The sequence below is a fragment of the Phodopus roborovskii genome, unplaced genomic scaffold (genome assembly GCF_943737965.1).
Source record: "Phodopus roborovskii unplaced genomic scaffold, PHOROB, whole genome shotgun sequence".
Lineage (NCBI taxonomy): Eukaryota > Metazoa > Chordata > Mammalia > Rodentia > Cricetidae > Phodopus > Phodopus roborovskii.
Window position 1 is genome coordinate 17,000,436 of NW_026125397.1, and position 18,898 is coordinate 17,019,333.

General features: G+C 40.5%; 1 protein-coding gene across 1 annotated transcript in view; it reads left to right on the forward strand.

The window, feature by feature from the left end:
* The window catches only part of Man1a1 (mannosidase alpha class 1A member 1), a 163,693-nt gene that overhangs the window by 40,145 nt on the left and 104,650 nt on the right, over nt 1-18,898 (forward strand). The window contains exons 3-4 of the mRNA XM_051175509.1: nt 2,724-2,820; nt 7,444-7,559. Of these exons, the coding sequence (XP_051031466.1) occupies nt 2,724-2,820; nt 7,444-7,559 (213 nt within the window). The remainder of the gene's footprint in view (nt 1-2,723; nt 2,821-7,443; nt 7,560-18,898) is intronic.

An 18,898-nucleotide genomic window follows, 5' to 3' on the forward strand; every position in this document is an offset into this window, starting at 1 on the left:
CTGATCTGCCCTTGGGGAAAAAGGATAAGAAAAGCTAATAGGTTGGTGAATGGACAGAGGGACGGACAGACAGACAGACAGATAGATAACACCTTTGGGAATTTTGTGATATTGTACACTGTATAAATGATAATCCTCAGGGCAGTGTCTTATCTAGCCAACAGGCCTGAAACTTATTATATAACCAGGCATGGCTTTGAACTTCTCACCCTCCTATGTGCACCTCTTGAGTGCTGAGTTTCGAGGTATGAATCACCACGGCTGGGGCTGGTTTGGACCATTTTCGACAGGGCAGCACCTTCTTTGTGGGGAAGCTTCATGCTGTTTTAAGCCATCCATAGTATAGCACTAGTTTCTATTCAGATTCAAAGTCGAAACAATAACTATAATGTATTTTTATTTTATATGAGCTCTTGAAATTTTAAAGCATGTTTGGAAATTTATAGGAATGAAGAGTTTAGCAAAATGCAATGCAGTTGATGGAAGGTGAGCATCAAAACAAGTAAAACTGGGATACACTCTCGAGGTGTTTTGTAGATTTCATATGCCTGTCCTCTCCAAAGCTCAGTGGTTTCTGTTTTATGTGATATTAACACAATTGGCTTTCAGTTTAAGCTTAACATTTATAAACACATAACGACATGTCATTTTGTCAGGCACTATGCTACATGCAAAGACATAGGCCATTCTACCCGGAATTATACCCTGAACCTTGTGAGAAATTGTGATCCTGATTTATTTTTTTGGGGGGGGGACAAGTAAAGGTGGTCTCAACAGAAGGCAACTCATTCATGCATGTGTGACCCATCAGTTGGCACCATTAGCCAGAGGAGACCAATTACCTGACTCAAGTCTATTGCACTTTCCAATAAAGTTAATCTATACAAGAATAAATTGTTGAAAACATTACCCTGTACACATTTTCCGATTACTGGGAGATCCACTCTGGTACTTCAAAGGGAGATATTCTGTTACAGACTTATCAGAGTGAGGTGATGAAGTATGCAGGTTCCTGTCCTCAGGCTATGGAGCCAGGGCAGTGTGGATGTGCAAGATCAACCCTTGGCTCTGATGTCATGACTCTGAGTCAAGCTTTATTTTGGTTTTAAGTTCTGAGCTTCAGTCTCCTCATCTACCCAACCAATATGGCTTGAAGATAAATTTTAAAGAATTTTGAAAAAATTGGAGCACCATACAGAAGGGAAACAGCCAGAATCCCCAGAAAATAGTATAGATTCTTGGTAGCTGTAAGGAGGAACATGAATGAGAATAAAAAGTAAAATGATAGGTAAATGAAGGTATTCGTTATTGTGTTCGGGGACATGTATAGACTCTGTTTTGAGTCAGATTGATCTTTTGTGATAACTAGCCCTTGAATAGTATCAACAATTTTATGTGATTCATCACAAAGGCATGCTTAGATTTATTTTACTGTATGTGTGCAATTTCCATGCATGTGTATGTTGTGCACCATGCCCGAGAAGGTTGGAAGAAGGTATCAGGTCCCTTGGAAGTGGAATTGTGGATAATTGTGATCCACTATATTGTTGAGCCTGGGTTCTCTGCAAAAGCCTTAAGTGTTCTTAACTGATAAGCTGCCTCTTTGGCCCCATATGTAATGTTTTAATGACTCTATAAAATGGGAACATTTTCATATCATGTCTATATTTTTGACGACTGTTACTAAAAGATAGTGGCATGAATAGGCATGAATCATGAATAAGCATGAATTGAGGTGTCCTTAACTCCTTTTAAACTCTATATAAAAATAATTATAATCCAGGCCTGGTGGCACAGGACTATAATCCTAATGATTTGGAGACTGAGTCAAGAAGATTGTGACCTTCACTGGGCTACATGGTGAGTTCAAGTTCAGTCTAGGCAACTTAGTGAGCTCCTGTCTCAAAATAAAATTCCAAAGGTCTAAGGAAATGGGTCAGTGAAGGAGTGCTTCTCTGTTGTGTGTGAGGCACGGTGTTCAATTTTCAGTCCTTAAGGTATAATTATTATACATAGTCCTTGAGTCATAAAACATTTTTATTCAACTAATTTATGGGAGAGCTGGCTGTATTTAAAAATATTATTGATCTCTAATTTGGGAATAAATAGGCTCTATCTCTAGTTAACATAAGAGTACACAAATACATATTTTATTCAAGACTGATTATAATACAGATTTTCAAACTCCAGGCATAACTGTAGGGTTTCTTTTTCCTTCTTGTACTTATTTCAAAATATTTTTTCATATTTCTTGGTCAAAAAAGCACTGAGGTATTTAAAGTGATAACCTTGAACATTTGTCTATGTAAACAAAAATAGGAAGGACCTTGTACAAAAATATGAATTCAGAGTTTCCAGATCTGATATCGTATGAGAATGAAATAGATAAATATAGGAATGATTCATCATTTTATGATAAACTAAATTTCTGTTGTCAGGGACTGACTTTTGAAGATCAATATCTGATCAATATATAGATATCAATAAATAGGATTAAGTAGGTTCCAAGAAGGCAAGTTCGTATTTGTAGGCATAAAGAAGTAATGCATGTGTTCTGTTCATGTCTGTCCTAATTTACACAGCCATCACTCTCTTAATTAATCATCAGCCTTAGACTAAGCACTGAATTTTTATGCCATAACCTTCAAGTCCAAAGACTATGATCTATCTTGTAACAAAAACATCCCAGTTCACATTGTAATCTCATTTTTATCTCTGTTCAGATGATGAGCCATGCTTGGAATAATTATAAACGCTATGCCTGGGGCTTAAATGAACTGAAGCCTATATCAAAAGAAGGCCATTCAAGCAGTTTATTTGGTGAGTATGATGCGCTTTGATTTGAGGGTCTTCTGTTTTTGGTTTTTGAGACAAGTTCTCACTCTCTTAGCCCTGGCTGGCTTGAAATTGAGCACATAGCCCTGGTTGTCCTTGAATTCACAGCACTGCTCCCGAGTTAGGTTTCTGGCACAGTTACTTTTCTGTTGATATGAAGAAATGCCATGACCAAGACTGTTTACAGAAGAAAGTATTTAATGGGGCTTGTAGCTTCGGAAGGTGGTTGGTGACCCTCGTGTGGGAAACATTGTAGCAGGAGGCAGGCATGTCACTGGAGTAGTAGCTGAGAGCTTATATTCTTATACACAAGTAGGAGATGGAGAAAGACTCACTAGTAATAGCATGGATTTGGAAACCTCAGAGCCAGTGACAGACATACCTCAGAATCCACCCTTCACAGTTCCACCAACTGGGTCCATGTACTCAAATATATGTCACTCAAACTATCACACCTTCCCAGAAACTATAGTTATGAACGACCACTCCTGGCATTTTATGCTAGTATCTCTTCTCTGAGTTCCCTGAATTGACCAGCTGTCAAAAGGCTGTCGGAGTTCTGCGATTCTCTAGGCCCTCCATGTTGCCAGGAAACTTGAACCCCTGCTGGAACTGTGGAAAGATTGTATATAATATATCTTTTAGAAAGAACACCATCTCTGTGTCAGAGGGACCCGTGTAACTGTAAAACACACTGATGCCCAGGGCTGACTTCCAGGGATGGAGTACACAGCAGGGTTTTAAGATCTGGGGAGATTCCTGTAGAAGAGTATTTGGTTACCTGCATTAAGGGTTTCCTGCTGCATAAAAGTTCTGTCTCTACAGATAAGCTTGCTGAAGCAATGGGCCGTGGTGAACCCTTCTGTAACTCAGTTTGGCCTGTAGCTTTCCACTGTTTGTTTTGTGAAAGACAAGGCACGCAGATTGGGCCCGCTGTTTGAACTTTCATCTGTCTGCTTTTTACCGTATTGTCCTTGGTCCTCATAGCGACACTCTGATTGGTACTGTTTGCATTAATAATGCTATTATTGTGGAAAGAAGGAAACCACCAGCGATGTTTGATGGATTCCTCTGAACAAAGACCTTCTCAGGGTTACCTGCTGGGCTTGGTTTCTTTCCAGCACTCAAAACTTTAATGGGGCAAAGGAAAAGAAGTAACACTGTGACTGCTGAGGTCACCAGCATGACTTCCCATACTTTCACTGAACATCTTAAATGGGACCAGTTCGTATAACAAGTAACAGTTTCTGGTGACACTAATGGAGAAGCATTGCATAGTGCCACTCTGCCAAATATCCTTTGATCTCATTGTATGTACATTTAGAGAGAGAGAGAGAGAGAGAGAGAGAGAGAGAGAGAGAGAGAGAGAGAGAGAAGAAGTACAGAGAACTTTCTCAGAGATAGTTGCCCATGCACTGGCACAGCAGGGCAGGAACTCAGTGTGGCAAGCGTTGGTGGTGCAGTGTAGCCAGCGTGCTTAGAAACGGTGAACTGTCAAAGCGTGAGAGTGTCTGTTGGATATATAAAGCTCCAGGAGCCATTGGGATCCCATGCAGGGAGAAGGGTCTTGCATTGAAGAGGGGAAGAGACTGCTCTGTCACCATGATGGGAACTTAAGCCAGGAGTAAGTGCCTACAGGAGAAGTGACTTCAGATGTAGCTACAGTAGTCTCTCTCAGGACTCTGACCAGATCCCGTTTAAGAGCAGAGGTAAAATTTAAGTGAGAAACTGGAATTTCATGGTAAGTCAGAAGTCCTTCTCTGCTCAGTGTTTACTATTAAACTTTAAAAAAAAAGCTGGCAGATGACTCAGCAATTGAGTGCCCTGGCTGCTCTTGGAAAGGGCCTGGGTTTGATCCCCAACACCCACAGAGCAGCTCAGAATTGTCTATTAACTCCAGTTGCAGAAGATCTAATGTCCCCTTCTGACCTCCACAGCCACTGCACATGTGCGGTTCACAAACACACATGGAGGCAACCCATCTAAACACACACACACCCACACAAAATAAGTAAATCTTTAAAAGTCATTACTCTGTTTTCCTTTCCTCACAGTGACGGTTGATCAGATAACTCAGTTTTGTCTTAATTCGCCATAATCTCCATTGTTAATAGATTGATCATAATAATAAACTTTAAAAATATTTTGAGTCTTTTTTCCTACAGTTTTTACTGGAATTATCAATAAAAACACTTTATGAACCAGATAAGCACCTATTCTTTACAAAAGGTCTCAAATATTGATGTGGCAAAATGAACTGTTAATCAAATGGTATCTATTTCCATTTTCAAATTAGAATAGGCTATGGAAGATTTTCTTGCATAATAAAATCAACGCCAAGGACTTACTGCAAAAAATTAAAAATCCTTATTTTTGAAGGTGAGGACAACTTTAATTGCCTTCTTTAGACGTATCTGAGCCAAATTCTTTATCTGTAAGTACCCGCACATCCTTTCAGCAAAGTACAGAAGAAAGGAATATTTCTTTTCCTTTCCCCCTAGTTTTTGGGGAGTGGTTATTCAGTGGCTTACTCAGAATTTGGTCCCCTCGAGCAGCCTGTTTTTCAGGAGATAGCCTCTTCTGTAAACCTCGTTTTTGCCAGTCATCAGTATCCAAGGAGCCCTTCAACATCCATGGTTCCTTCTGATGTCTTTCCAGTTACCTGAAACTCACCTGTTTGCCAGGATAAGGAAAACTAGCTCCTTCCTTAACTTAAAAGGATGCCAATGAACATAAGAAGTGACCTGGAGGAGTTACTACCTCCCAGTTCCACTGTAAAAAAAGAAAGCAGAGCTAGTATTTTGACAGAGAACCATTTGTGTTTGATCAGTTGTATTCAGTATAATGTATAACAACAACAACAAAAAACAGCTCCTAACGACTGAGAAATTAGAAATCAATGATCGTATGAATCTGGTATCGTGCTTCAAAATGTGACCTGAAAACATTCCCCTTAGTGTTTCCCTTAATTCCAGTTTTGTTTACAAAAAATAAATGAATAAAAAAATAAAAATGAACCAACCAAACAAAAACAAAAAGCATATTTTTAAGAACATTGGATTACGATAAAGTGTGCCTCTAAAAGCTTTCTAACTTTCATGCCTTTATCATTATGGAAGATTTAAATTTAGTCTGTTTTAGAAAGTTAAGCATTTTAATATTCTATTACTTCTGGTTTCCTAGAGATAGCTCCTCAGCTTGTTACTTGAACAGTGTGTGCATTGAAGTGTGTCCCATTTTTATTTATGGATTTGCACTGAATAAATGGAGTACTCAGACTTTCACCAACCACTCATTGAACATCATTACTACAGTCATATAGGGCACCATGGTGAATGTGGCATGAATAAAGTGTAATCTCTCTCCTCTAAGAAGGTTTGTAGACTAAAGATGACAGAATGTGATGGGTGCCTGACAAGTGTAAAATCTACGTGCAGTTGGAGCTCAGAGGGCATATACAGAGCCTGGGTCTGGCTAGACAAGAGAAGGGCATTGGGATAAGCCAGGACATTAAAGAAGGTAGGGCTTTCATGTCAGAGTACACCTCCAACTTACTTTTGTTTTCTGGATTTTGTTTTTAATCACCTGTGGCCAATAGCAGTCTTAAATATTGAGGATTATTCTAAAAAATAAGAACCCTTATGCTTTAAATGGTATACAATCCTACGTAAAGTATAAAGTACTGAAATTGTGACCACTCCAGCTCTGTCCTGGCCTGGATGAGACGCATCCCAGTATTCACACTGTGTTACCCGCCTGTCAGTCATTTGGTAGCCATTTTCCTTCATCTCTCTTGGCATTTTTATCTTTGTGTCCAAGTCACCCTATTTTACTAACGGTCCACAAGTTCGAGAGTACCATGCTGACAATTTGAGTGTGCCAAAGAGAAGCCAAAAAAGTATTTCCTTTAACAATAAAAGTACCTCTTATTCAGCTTAATGTGGAAAGGTAGCAGGAAACTCATATGCTGAGGTCACTAAGAGCTATAGTCAAGATAAATCTTCTGCCCATGGAACTGGAAAGAAAGAAACGAGAAATCTGTGTTAGTTCTGTTTTCCCACATCAAACTACAAAAGTTATGGCCAAAGCGTTAAAATGGAAAAGGCTTTCAATGTATTTATGCGTAGGAAAAACGTGGTGTATATGCTATTGCAGGCATCTCCCAGGGTTCTTGGAACATATTGTCTGCAGATAAAGGTTGACTACTGCAATGATTTAAAAGAGCTGGGGTGGTGATAATTCTACATCTAGCAAAGATACACTCCAGTGCAACTACACAAAAATTAATGTCAACTGCTCCTTTGCTCCAGGCTTATTTTCCTTTTTTTTTTTTTTATACTAGAGAATGCATTCACAAATGATGTTTCCAAGAGGGTTAGTTTTTCCAGCTTGGAGCAAGTGTTAAAGATTAGATTTTGTAGCCTCTAAAAATACTGTGAAAATCTTGGTTTGGTATGCTACATTTTTATATTTTATTTTTCTGAAGGAAATTAATAGTCTATTCAGTATTGCTGTTTGTTAATGAGTCGAGAGTTACTCTGATTTTTCTAGATGTGGTCAGTTTGTATGTATCTCAAGAATATTGAAAGATTTTTTGGTATCTTTCAGGCGGCATCAAAGGAGCGACCATAGTAGATGCCCTGGATACGCTTTTCATTATGGGAATGAAGACTGAATTTCAAGAAGCTAAATCGTGGATTAAAAAAAATTTAGATTTTAATGTGGTAAGTTAAATTGAAGTTGCTCACTGAAGTTTTAGCCTATCCATGCCCTAAAGGGGACACGTTCATTATAATCTGTGCCAGTAGAAACAAATTCAACTTTTTTATGTTTGTGTGTATATGGATAGTGCCACTGGCTGTAAAATTCCTCTAGGGTTTTCCACCTTTTTCTTCCTTTGGTTTTTGAGATGGGTTTCTTACTACCTCTTGCCTCTTAGCCTAGGCTGGCTAGCCAGAAAATCCAGGGATCTTCCTATTCCCAGCTCTCCAGCACAGGGTTTACATGCACATGCTACCACACCCAGGTTCATTCGTTAGTCCCTCCCTCCTCCCTCCCTTCCTCTCCTCTCTCCCTCCCTTATCTCCCTCCCTCCCTTCTTCTTTCTCTCCCCCTCTCCTCTCTCTCTTTCTTTTCTTTCCTTCCTTCCTTCTTTCTTTTCTTTTCTTTGACCTGGGTTCTGGGGATAAAACTCAGGTCTCTGCTGCTTGAGAAGCATGCCCTTTCCTGAGTGACCCCTACACCTCCAAGTGATGCAACTTTAAATAGTACAGACACTCTTATGCTCTATCCTTCTCTACATTATCCAATCTTCCTATTCGGAATACCTCAGCAGCCCTGTGAGAAGGCTACTAAAGCCTCGGAGGCTTATGCCATAGCATAGAGCTGGCTGCATGTTGGAGTTGTAACTCTGTCACGGGGCCATGTCCCAGGGTCATGTCCCAGGTATTTAATCTTGACATAGTACAAGGCACATAGCATTGTCAGCCACTGTCACTTAACTAAGGCTTCCAACTTTGTTGCTCTTGTACTATTAGTAAAAGGAAGAACTCACCTACATCTAGATCTGTGTGTGTAACAGTCTTCCGCTTTTGTATATTTGCATTCTTGGCAAGTAACTTGAGGGAACAGTACAATAGAGGGTTACCGCTCCAGTGTTTGATGAACATGTAGGGAGAACTATGTCTCCTTGGAGCTAACTAGACAGCCATTGTGTTGAGCCATAAGGGTGTTGGCAAGTAATTTTTTAGATTTATTTGTTTTCATGTGTGTGAATGTCTTACTTACGGGTATATATGCTTATACACCATGCATGTGTCTGGTGCTCAGGGATGGTCAAAGAGGGAGTTGGATCCCTTGGAACTCGAGTTGTGGGTGGTTGTGACCTCCCATGTGGGTCCTGGAGCCTCTACTAAAATGAATGCTCTTAACTGCAGGCACACTCTCCTGCCTCAAGCTCTTGCATTTGAAATGTAGAGAAAGATGGGTATAAAGAGCCGCTGGCTCAACTTTACAGAGCTGTTGGATGGAATGTTATGTGGTGGTTCTGATAATACTAATAAAACTAAACATGAAAACTTAAGAGTGGAAACTGTATTCCCTTAGGAATACTTAGTAAAAGTAAGTCTTGTTTGCTTGCCTGCTGGCTTTTGCAGTGTCAGAGATCAAATCCAGGGCCCTGCATGTGCTCAGCAGTCATACTAAGCTGTGGTCCAGTTGTCTTAACAGTGCTTATTAGTAGGAATGAATCTGCTTACCTACCCCACATGCACATCTCTGAACGATAGATGATGTCTCTTCCACACCTAGGAACTCTAATGACATTAGACCTATGAACAGTCCCAGGCCCCTGTTCTGATTCTTGGGTTGGTCAGTCTGATACATACTGGTTTTCCAAAACCCCCTAAATCCCACAGCAATGCTCTGCTCTCATGATGAGTGGTACCCTGAGCTCTGAACTTGAGGGATGAAGAAACTTGGAGGGTAGCACTGTTTTATTTTTCCAAACTCGGGACAGAGGCCTCCCAAGGTAATAGACAAAATGTCACTGTAGTAGAAGTTTGATTGGCTGGCCTTAGGCCACTAATTAGGTGAAAAGAGTATTTCTGTGGGCCACCAGAACTCCTGAGAAAGCAAAGAGAATCTAAATAGGGACTGGAAAGCAAAATAGAAGCCAAGAACAATATGGCACCAGGCCTCCTTGCTCACAGGGTAAAGGAGTTAAGCTATCATTAAATATGTATTAAGATGTTGACTTTTAAATGTTTACGTTGTATCTAAACATACATTTTACTACTATTGATAATCAGACTGCTTTTCAAAACATAGTTCTAAAAATTGTAGCCATGTGTCTCAAATTTCTGTTTGTTATGGTGTGTGTGTGTGTGGTGTTGTGGTAGGTATTGTGTGTGTGTATGTGTGTGTGCATGTGTGAGTGTGAGTGTGTGGAGTGTTGTGGTAGGTATTGTATATGTGTGGAGAAACACATGACACACCTGTGAAGCTATAGGGGACAGCGAATCCCACTTATTGCCTTGAGACGGTCTGTTGTTGAACTGGAAGCTTGCCATTTTGACTAGGCTGCCTGATAGCAAACTCCTGTAACTCTGACCCCACCCTAGCCCACCCAACTCTACACACCGAGTACTCTGGTAACAGATATGTGCATCCATGCTTAACTTTTTATATGGGTGCTTGGGACTTGAACTCAAGTCCTTGTGCTTGCAGAGCAAGTGCTCTTACCCATTGAGCCATCTCCTTAGCCTTATATTGTAGACTTGAAATATTTAATGTGCCTCTTTCTATTACAAATAATACCGTATTTCCCCATAAAACATGTATTATCAAGTTGAAAGTATAGCTTAGTTGGTAGAGTGCTCGCCTAGTTTTCACAAAATCCTAGATTCAGTCTGCAGCACCATACTGGGTATGGTGTCACATGCCTGCTAATTCTAGCACTCAAGAGGTGAGGAAGGAGGATCAGAATTTCCAGGCCAGACTCAGGTATATACAAACTACAAGCCAGCTTGAACTTTTTGTTTGAGACCTTTTTGTTTTAACAAAATATAAAGTTAGAGCTTCTCATATTAAAAAGAATAGTGTATAAGTTCAAAAAAGGTATATGGGTTTGATAGGTTTGGGGTTTTTTGTTTTGTGTTTTGGGGATTTTTTTTTTTTTTTTTTTGGTTTTCAAGACAGGGTTTCTCTGTATAAAAGCAAGTTCCTGGCTGTCTTGGAACTCACTTTGTAGTACAGGCTGGCCTTTGTAGATGCACCTGCCTGTGCCTTCCAAGTGCTGGGATTAAAGGTATGCGCCACAACCACCCGGCTAGGTATGTTTTTGTTTTTGCTTTTCTTCTTTTTTTCACTGCATGATACAGTTCTTTAGCTCAGTGTTTTCTAGTTAGTTTTATAAAGCACATGTGAGAATTTCTCTTACATTTTCACACTCAACACAGAGCTTCAAGTGATGTTTCAACGACTGCTTCATTGTCCTTCTAAAAACACTGAGAATTTATTTTTACATTCGTGATGTCTTACCTATAATAAAAAAAGAAATTTATTTCATTTTTAAGGATAACATGTAATATTGTAGCCTAGAGGACATCATTGCCTGCATTTAAGTCAACACCTTTCCCTTATAAGGTATTGAAACTGAGAGTCCAGGGACATATTGTTTTGTTATTGTTGTTTGTTTTTAAAGGAAATGCATATAAGTATATCCAATGCTAATGTTAGAAAAGAAGAGATAGAATTGAGATAGAATCACGATCCTGGGGGTTCAATCCTGGAGTTCCTAAGTGTAAATAAGTTCTACAGTTGAGAGTGAATGCTTGTGTATGCAGAATACTGTTTATATCACTTAAAATTTACTTCTGCAAGTGCTTTTCAATGAGTTTATATTGCCATTCACACAAACCTAACAAGTTGATTCATTAAGTACCACAAAATCCAAGTGTCTTTTATGACTGGTTTTAAACAAGTCATCGGGTTAATGTGATTTGGGGAGTAAGAGCTGGGGCCCCCTTGATAGAAATTGTGTTCAGCGCAGGCACCCTCATTATACAAATGCGATAGAAAATGTTTAGTAGCCTCTGATGGTCTTCCTGATTTCAATTCAGTGTAAGCCTAGGATTTAAAAAAAAAAGTCTAGATTCGTATTTATCCATTCATTCATATGCTAATTATTTACCAAGCTCTTCCTAAGGGACACCTCCTCAGCTGAAGCTGGGTTATCTGAGGAAGATGAGGAGAAGGCAGGACGGGCAGGGGAGCTATGACAGGGTTAGCACCTGGTGATTCATTTTCCCAAGGTTACGCAGCAAACAGGAGCCATGGCGAACAAGGTCTGCCTAATTCATTCACCCTGTTTTTCAGTGGTGGGGAAATAGAAAGAGTTGGGAAATACATACACATCCTAAGAATCTGAGTCTGGGACTTAGGCATGTAATCTTCCTATCACTGTGCTTATTAGATTCTGCCATTTAGTAAGAATTAAATCAATGTCTGTGAGACAGAGCAGCTGCCTGTCTTGTCCTATTTCCCAACTCACTGTGGGAGACTGTGTTGGAAGGCCTGCTCATGGAATACAGTGGTAGCTGTGCTAAGTCATTTTTATATAGTTGGAATGTAAGAACAGGTGACCTACACAGCATTAAGCTACCCCTAAGCAGGTTTGTGGTGGCTCCTGTCTCAGGAACATGCTAAAATAAGGAAAACAGCACTGTTCCTGTGTGAATGCTACTCAATTCCATTTTGAGCTTCTCCCATATCACCACTTTGAGAACAAAACTCTGTGTTAACTAGAGGTACTGAGAATTATCTTTAGTAACAAATTTTATAGAATGTATAGAAATTCTCTCCTTACACGAAGTCTGTGAACCCAAAAGCTAGATAAAAAAGCTATCCTTACAATGTCTTTCGGCACTGCAGTTAAGTAGCACTTGGTGTGGGAGCTGGGACTTTCTTGGGTAAAGACAAGAATAGAGCAGATTAGCTGGCTCCAGACACTGGCATGGATGCTGGCAAAGCTCTGCCAAGTGCCAGGGTTGTGCCTGTGATGTAAAGATTCCTATACGTTTAATATGTTAGAGGTGTTGGCGGCAAGGTGACTTTTTGTTTTTTAAACTTACAGATCTATACTCTAAACATGTTCCTAGGTTTCGCTTTAAATATGCAGGTCAAAAAGCTGTGGAGAGTCCTCTGGGAAAGCTGTGCGTCCACTTTTACCCCAATGCTGTGTGTGCTCACATGCCTGAATGAATGCTTGGCTACCTGCCCCACAGTTCCATGCTATGGAGCATGAAAGAAGTGACATTTTCCTTAACTTTGCTCCTAGAAAAGGTTTGTTTTAAAGCAGAATTACATCCCGATTGGTGCAGATCACTAATTTACCTCTTGAATGGAGTCATGGGATATTTACCATTTGATGCTTGTGGTGCCTGGCCAGGAGTAATTATTTAGGTCATGACCCTAACAGGAACTTGACCCTCTAGTAGTGATTACGGATAGCTTTGAGTTGCTACTTGGATCCTTTCTGGGCCTTCATAGTAAAAACCAGCCTATTAACACAAACAGCACGGTTACTTGCCTGTCTTTGTAGCTTTAAGAGTCTAAACAATGTGAACAGTCTTAGAAACGCATTCTGCTGCTTATGAAACTAAGAGCTGCAAGGACACACAGTAGACACTACTGTACTTCACATTTTCCATATACTCTTAATCCATAAAGTGTGAATGAAGCAACAGACTTTCTGAAGTTGCATTCTTTAAGGAGGCATAAGTTCTAGTAAACAGCCCAGCTGCATAGGTGATTCCTTTAGCTCCAAGCCTTCCAAGGTGTCCTGTACAAAGCAGTGTTACCATATATGTGGGTACTTTAGCATTGCTCCTGGACATAATTAATACAATGGATGGGGAAGTTGTCATCAATCACAGTCACTGCACTGGTATGCAGTGTGGCAGCTGTTACTGAATCTTCTGTGTTTGTTGTGTGTCATACTAGCACAGGATCCCCATTCTTACAGATATCTGTGTAGGAAGTTGATGGTGTTTGGTGCAATCATTGGTAAAAGGAGAGTTTCTGAATTTAGGGATCAAATGTTCTCTTTGAAAAGATCTTTTCAACTCAATCAAAATGTTGCGCTGTGTAGAATCTTAATAGTTAAAGTCGGAACAAGCTTTATTACAAATATCTCTCTTATGGCCTAAAGACTCAAAGAAATAAATTCCCTTCTCAAAGGAAGCTTATGGTTTTGTAGTTTCTCAGGCAAATGGGAGCTGGGCCTGACTTTGCTCTAGAACCATCATATCTTTTTATTCTCCTGGCCAAGCTTGTGATTAATATTAAACATTAAATATCATGCTATGGGTAATTTTGATGTTTAAGTTGCTTATACAAATGAAACCTAACTGTAATTTCTTGTGCTCTTCAAAATACTGTCTTGCCTAGTGAGAGTTTCTCAGACATTTTAAAATGGGTTCTGGGGGGGGGTCCCTTAATTTGTCACCAAACTGGTATTAGTCCACATTCATGGGTTCATGATCAGTTGACCAGAATGAAGCCTTTCCCAGCACAGCTGTGGGCAAGATGTTAATTTAAGGGTTAGGAGAGGAGAACACGAATCCCCCTCCTCATTTAGCAATCTTTGTCAATTTATCCCATAATTGTAAATGTCTTATAAATTGGAGAAGAAAAAAATTGAGAGAATTCATGAACTTGAGTTTGAACTTGACAGACTAAGGGACCCAAGTTAGAGGTACTGTCCTAGTCAGAGTTACCATTGCTGTGATGGAACAGCATGGTCAAAAGCAACTTGGGAGGTAAGGCTTATATATCTTTAGTCACAGTCCTGAGGAAAGCCATGGTGGGAATGAAAACTTGGCGGGAACCTGGAGGGAGGAGCTGATGAAGAGGCCATAGTGGAGGGCTGCTAACTGGCTTCCTCCTCCTGGCTTACTCTATCTGCTTTCTTTTAGAACCCAAAACCATAACTTCAGGCTGAGTGGCACCACCCACCAACCCTCCCTAGTCAATCACTAATTAAGAAAATTCCTATAGGCTGCCTACAGCTTGAGCTTATGGAGATATTTTCTCAACTAAGGTCCCTCCTCCTGAATCAAGTTGACACACAAATATATCACTGTTAAGCTGTAACCTTTCTATCTTGTTCATCCTCAAGATCACGTATCAATATCAACATCACAGTGTAACATTCAAAATTTTAAAAGCCCCAAGGTCTAAAAATTTAAACACTCAAAATCTTAGTCATTTAAAAAATATCCAGTATCTACTAAAACCCCAAATGTCTGTGAAACTCCAGATCTCTTTAAAAGTTCAAAGTCTCTCGAATGTGAGCTCTGGTAAAATCAAAATTAAATAAAATACCTTGTTATTTCAAGAGGGGGAAAATAACCAGAGCACAGTCACAATCTAAATAAAACAAAATCAAACCAAACTCCAACAATGAATAATTCAATTTCCAATATCCAGGATACACTCACGACCTTCTGGTCTCCTCCATAGGCTGGGGTCACTTCTCTGGCTCTACTCTCTACAACCCACACAGATTGCTTGCTAAGTTCAGGCTGGCTCCTCTCCAAGGCTACTGATGTTCTTGGTGGCAATTCTACAGTACTGGTGTCTCCAAAATGCTGGGTCTCTGCTGCAGGTGGGCTGCGCTTTTACCGAATAGCCTTTCCTGGGCTCTCTTAAAGTAACCCAGCCCTGCCACACAGTGCCAAGCTTAGCTGCTCTCCTTGACCCCCTTCGTGCCTTCAAAACCGGTACCGCCGCGTGACCTTTACACTACGGAGCACGGCTGCCAGCACAAGGTACAATCTTGGCCACCTTTGGAACACAGCTTCTTTGTGATAACGCTGAGGAAACATTTTCCGGAAGATTGCACCCCTACAATGCCAGTCTCTTTTTTAGTCAGGGCTAATTTCTCAGCTCCAACTGGCCAGAGTTGATTATCCTGGCAAAACAAAGGTTTTAGATTAGTGGTTCTGGTATCTTGTTAATCACAGACAGTTCTCCAACCCCAGCTAACAAGAACCACGGATTCTTCATTCAAAATAAGCAACAGCCCAATAGGGTCTTTAATTGGCTCTCAAAATTCCCTCTGGAATTTACAGACCAGAAGCCAGGCCTCCATCATCTGCATCTCTCTCAATACTCTTCTTCCATCCTCCCGTGGATCAGCTCACCAAGCTTTGAATACTCAATGGCTTCTCTAGCCCCCAAGTTCCACAGTCCTGCCCAAAACAACATGGTCATGTCTGTCACTGCAATACCCCACTATCTTGGTACCAATCTCTTTCCTAGAGTTACTGTTGCTATGATGAAACACCATGACTGGACGCAACTTGGTGAGAAAAGGGTTTATTTGGCTTAAGTATCCTGGGTTGCAGTCCACTAGGGAAGCCCAGGCAGGAACTCTCATTGGAGTGATGACTACTGGCTTGCTTCACATGGCTGGCTCAGTTTGCATTCTTAACAGTCCAGGACTACCATTCCTGACTGGGTGGGCACTGTCTACTAAACCCCCCCTCTGTCAATCAAGTGATTAAGAATGTGCTACAGGCTTGCTTATAGCCTGATCTTATGGAGGCATTTTCTCAACTGAGGTTCCCTCCTTTCAAGTGACACTGGTGTGTGTCAAGTTGACATAAACTAGTCTGCAGGGTTACTAAGAGAGCATAACCAAAGCATGCTTTCTCCATGATCTGCAATACTCACCTCCTAAAATTTTCCTGTCAATTTAATTATACCGCCTGTTTTATTAAACTCATGCATGAATCCATGCTAGGAGAAAAACGGAAGAGCAATCTCTAATTAAGATGGACTTAAGAGTATATTACATTTTCAGGTATTCTCAATCTGTAGTTGCAAATCAGGGTGACATGAGCATGTTTGCGAAACTTAAAGGGCTGGAAGTCCTATAAAACTACACACTAGGTACTGTGGAATATAAGGGTTAGATTATTACAACGTAGCCTTAAATGAAGTACTTAAGAGGCCACTTAACTCATTTTTACATATAAAGTAGTTGAAAAAATCATATCCTTTGTGTGTCATTAGGGTGAGTGGAAATTTTGTTTAGAATATCTTGATGCATGAATATTGAGAGGAGAAATGTGAGCTCTCCCATGAGGTTCAACATGATGCATAACAATAAAATTATTAACACACTAATATTGGAATAAGCCGGTGGAAGGCAGGCCTTTGTTCAGGCTGAGCTGACAAGACCTGCGAATAGCAACTGCACACGTCACTCTGCCCAGGCATTGTGTACTGACTGCCTGACATTCAGGGGCTCAGAGTGCCTTGTTTGGAATTCATTCCCATCTTTTACCAGTGACAAACTGATATTCAGAGAGAGTAAACCAGCCTTCAGCATAATCTTCCTAAATCACCCCAGAATTTTTAATTAACTAGTTAATTTATTGGCGTTTTGTGTATGCACGGTGTGGGGATCTCTCTCTCCCTCCCTCTCTCTCTCTCTCTCTCTCTCTCTCTCTCTCTCTGTGTGTGTGTGTGTGTGTGTGTGTGTGTTGTTGTTGTTGTTGTTGTTGCATGTACAGAAGTATGTGGCCTTCTTCTATGACTCTGCCTCATTCCCTCAAGAGTTCTCTCACCCAATTGGGAACTGGCTGTTCCGGTTAGGCTGGCTGGCCTGGGACAGGGCACCCTAGGCCCTGCTTTTCTCTGACCCCCAGTGCTGCCCTTTCTCACACATGGCCATGCCCACCCTTTTGCATAAGTGCCGGGATTCCAGCTCAGGCCCAGATACTTGTACAGCAAGCCCTCTTACCCACTGGACCATCTCCCTGTGTAGTGATGTTTTGTTTGTATTTTAACAAATAAAGCTTGGCGGAAGGTCAGAGAAGCAAAGTAGCCAGCCACTGGAGTCCTCACCTCCACCAGTGCTCAGATGCAAGGGCGACCCTTTGCTCAGAGTGACTGCAGACTGCATCTGTCCCCACCAAACCTCAGACTGCATTTTCAACTGCACTGCTCATTACAAACCTCAGACTGCACTGAGCTCCTGTCTCCTCCTGCCCTGTATTTCTCTCTAGTGCTGGGATGAAAGATGTGGGATCCCAAGTGCTGCGATCACCTCCGTGTGAGCTCTGTCTTTTTTTAGACAGGTTCAATCCCATGTAGCCCAGGGTGGCCTTGAACTAACAGAGTCCCTCTGCCTCTGTCTCCCAAGTCCTGGGATTAGAGGTGTTTGCCACCACTGCATGGCCTCTAGTGCTTAGCTCTGTACTCTGATCTTCAGTCAAGCTTTATTTGTTAAAACACAAACAAAATATCACCATATCCCTAGCCCCCAGGCCAGCATTTTCATAGCTGCTAAACATTTTGTTAAATAGTATGAAATTCTGTCTGCCTACCTTTTTTTTTTTAACCTAAGGTCCTATAAGGGATGACCCAATGTGCCTAAATGTCAATCATCTGGCCTAAAACATAATATAGTCTAGAATATTATGAGAACTCAGACTGAGGTTTGTAAAAATGGAGGAAAATGAGGCGGAGGAATTGTAAAGGGGCTATGTGTTCAGATGTAGTTCTAGTTTCCAAGCACAGGACAGAATTGTGGTGCTGTGATAATTCTTGAGCAAGAGTGTCGAAGACAAGGACATCCTAATCACTGGGAACCTGCATGGCTTCAATGGTCCAGACTTTGCCTTGGGCTCCCTAGGTGATTCAATCCCTGCAACTCAAATGTCATAGCTGCTGACCTTGAGCACAGCACTTTGCAAGGTTATCTTTCAGTATCTTCTAGCAGAGCAAGATAAATAGAATGCAGGTCTGGAATACACACAGAGCTGGATCAATAGCTGCTTGAGTAACTGCATCCAATAAGTGATTGATGTCTAGATTGAGATATATTTCTGATTTCAGTTGACATGGCTCAGTCCCCAACCTTGCAGTAATTTTTATCAGATGTCTACAGAAAGGTCTTGACTATTCAAAGTTTTCATATGAGGAATAGGGAAAGCATATGTAATGAGCCCAAAGCCGGAATAAGAGAAGAAAGCCATCGCAGTTATGCTTCAGTAAGTGAGACCAGGAGGACCTGATTTTTGGTTTAAAAGCTAAAATATACAAGTACAAATTCAGGCAAATATGATTTAAGGAATTAGAATCATTAGATTTTATTAGACATTTCTCTTAGATATGAGAGATGAGTTGTGTGAGCCAAACTAAATTAATGAATTTTCTCTGTTCTTTGTCAGAGATTGTATGGGCCAACAGCAGTGTTTAAATGATCCCCATTCAAAGTGATGCCCTTCTTTGATAAGATGCACAATACAGAGGTGTTTAATCAAAATAGATAAGTTGTATATCATGAATAATCAGTACATTTAAACAGACTCACAGCACAGTTTTATCCAATGTTATCCAAAGGTTCTCTCTAACTTCTTTTTATAAGCTTTCTTTTGTAGGAATGTAACTTATGTTATTAGATCCCTATATCTTCTGAGGGAGAGCACATAGGAATAAAATAATTTATCTTTTGTTTGTTTCTAAAAATGTTTTCTAAAATGTGGGC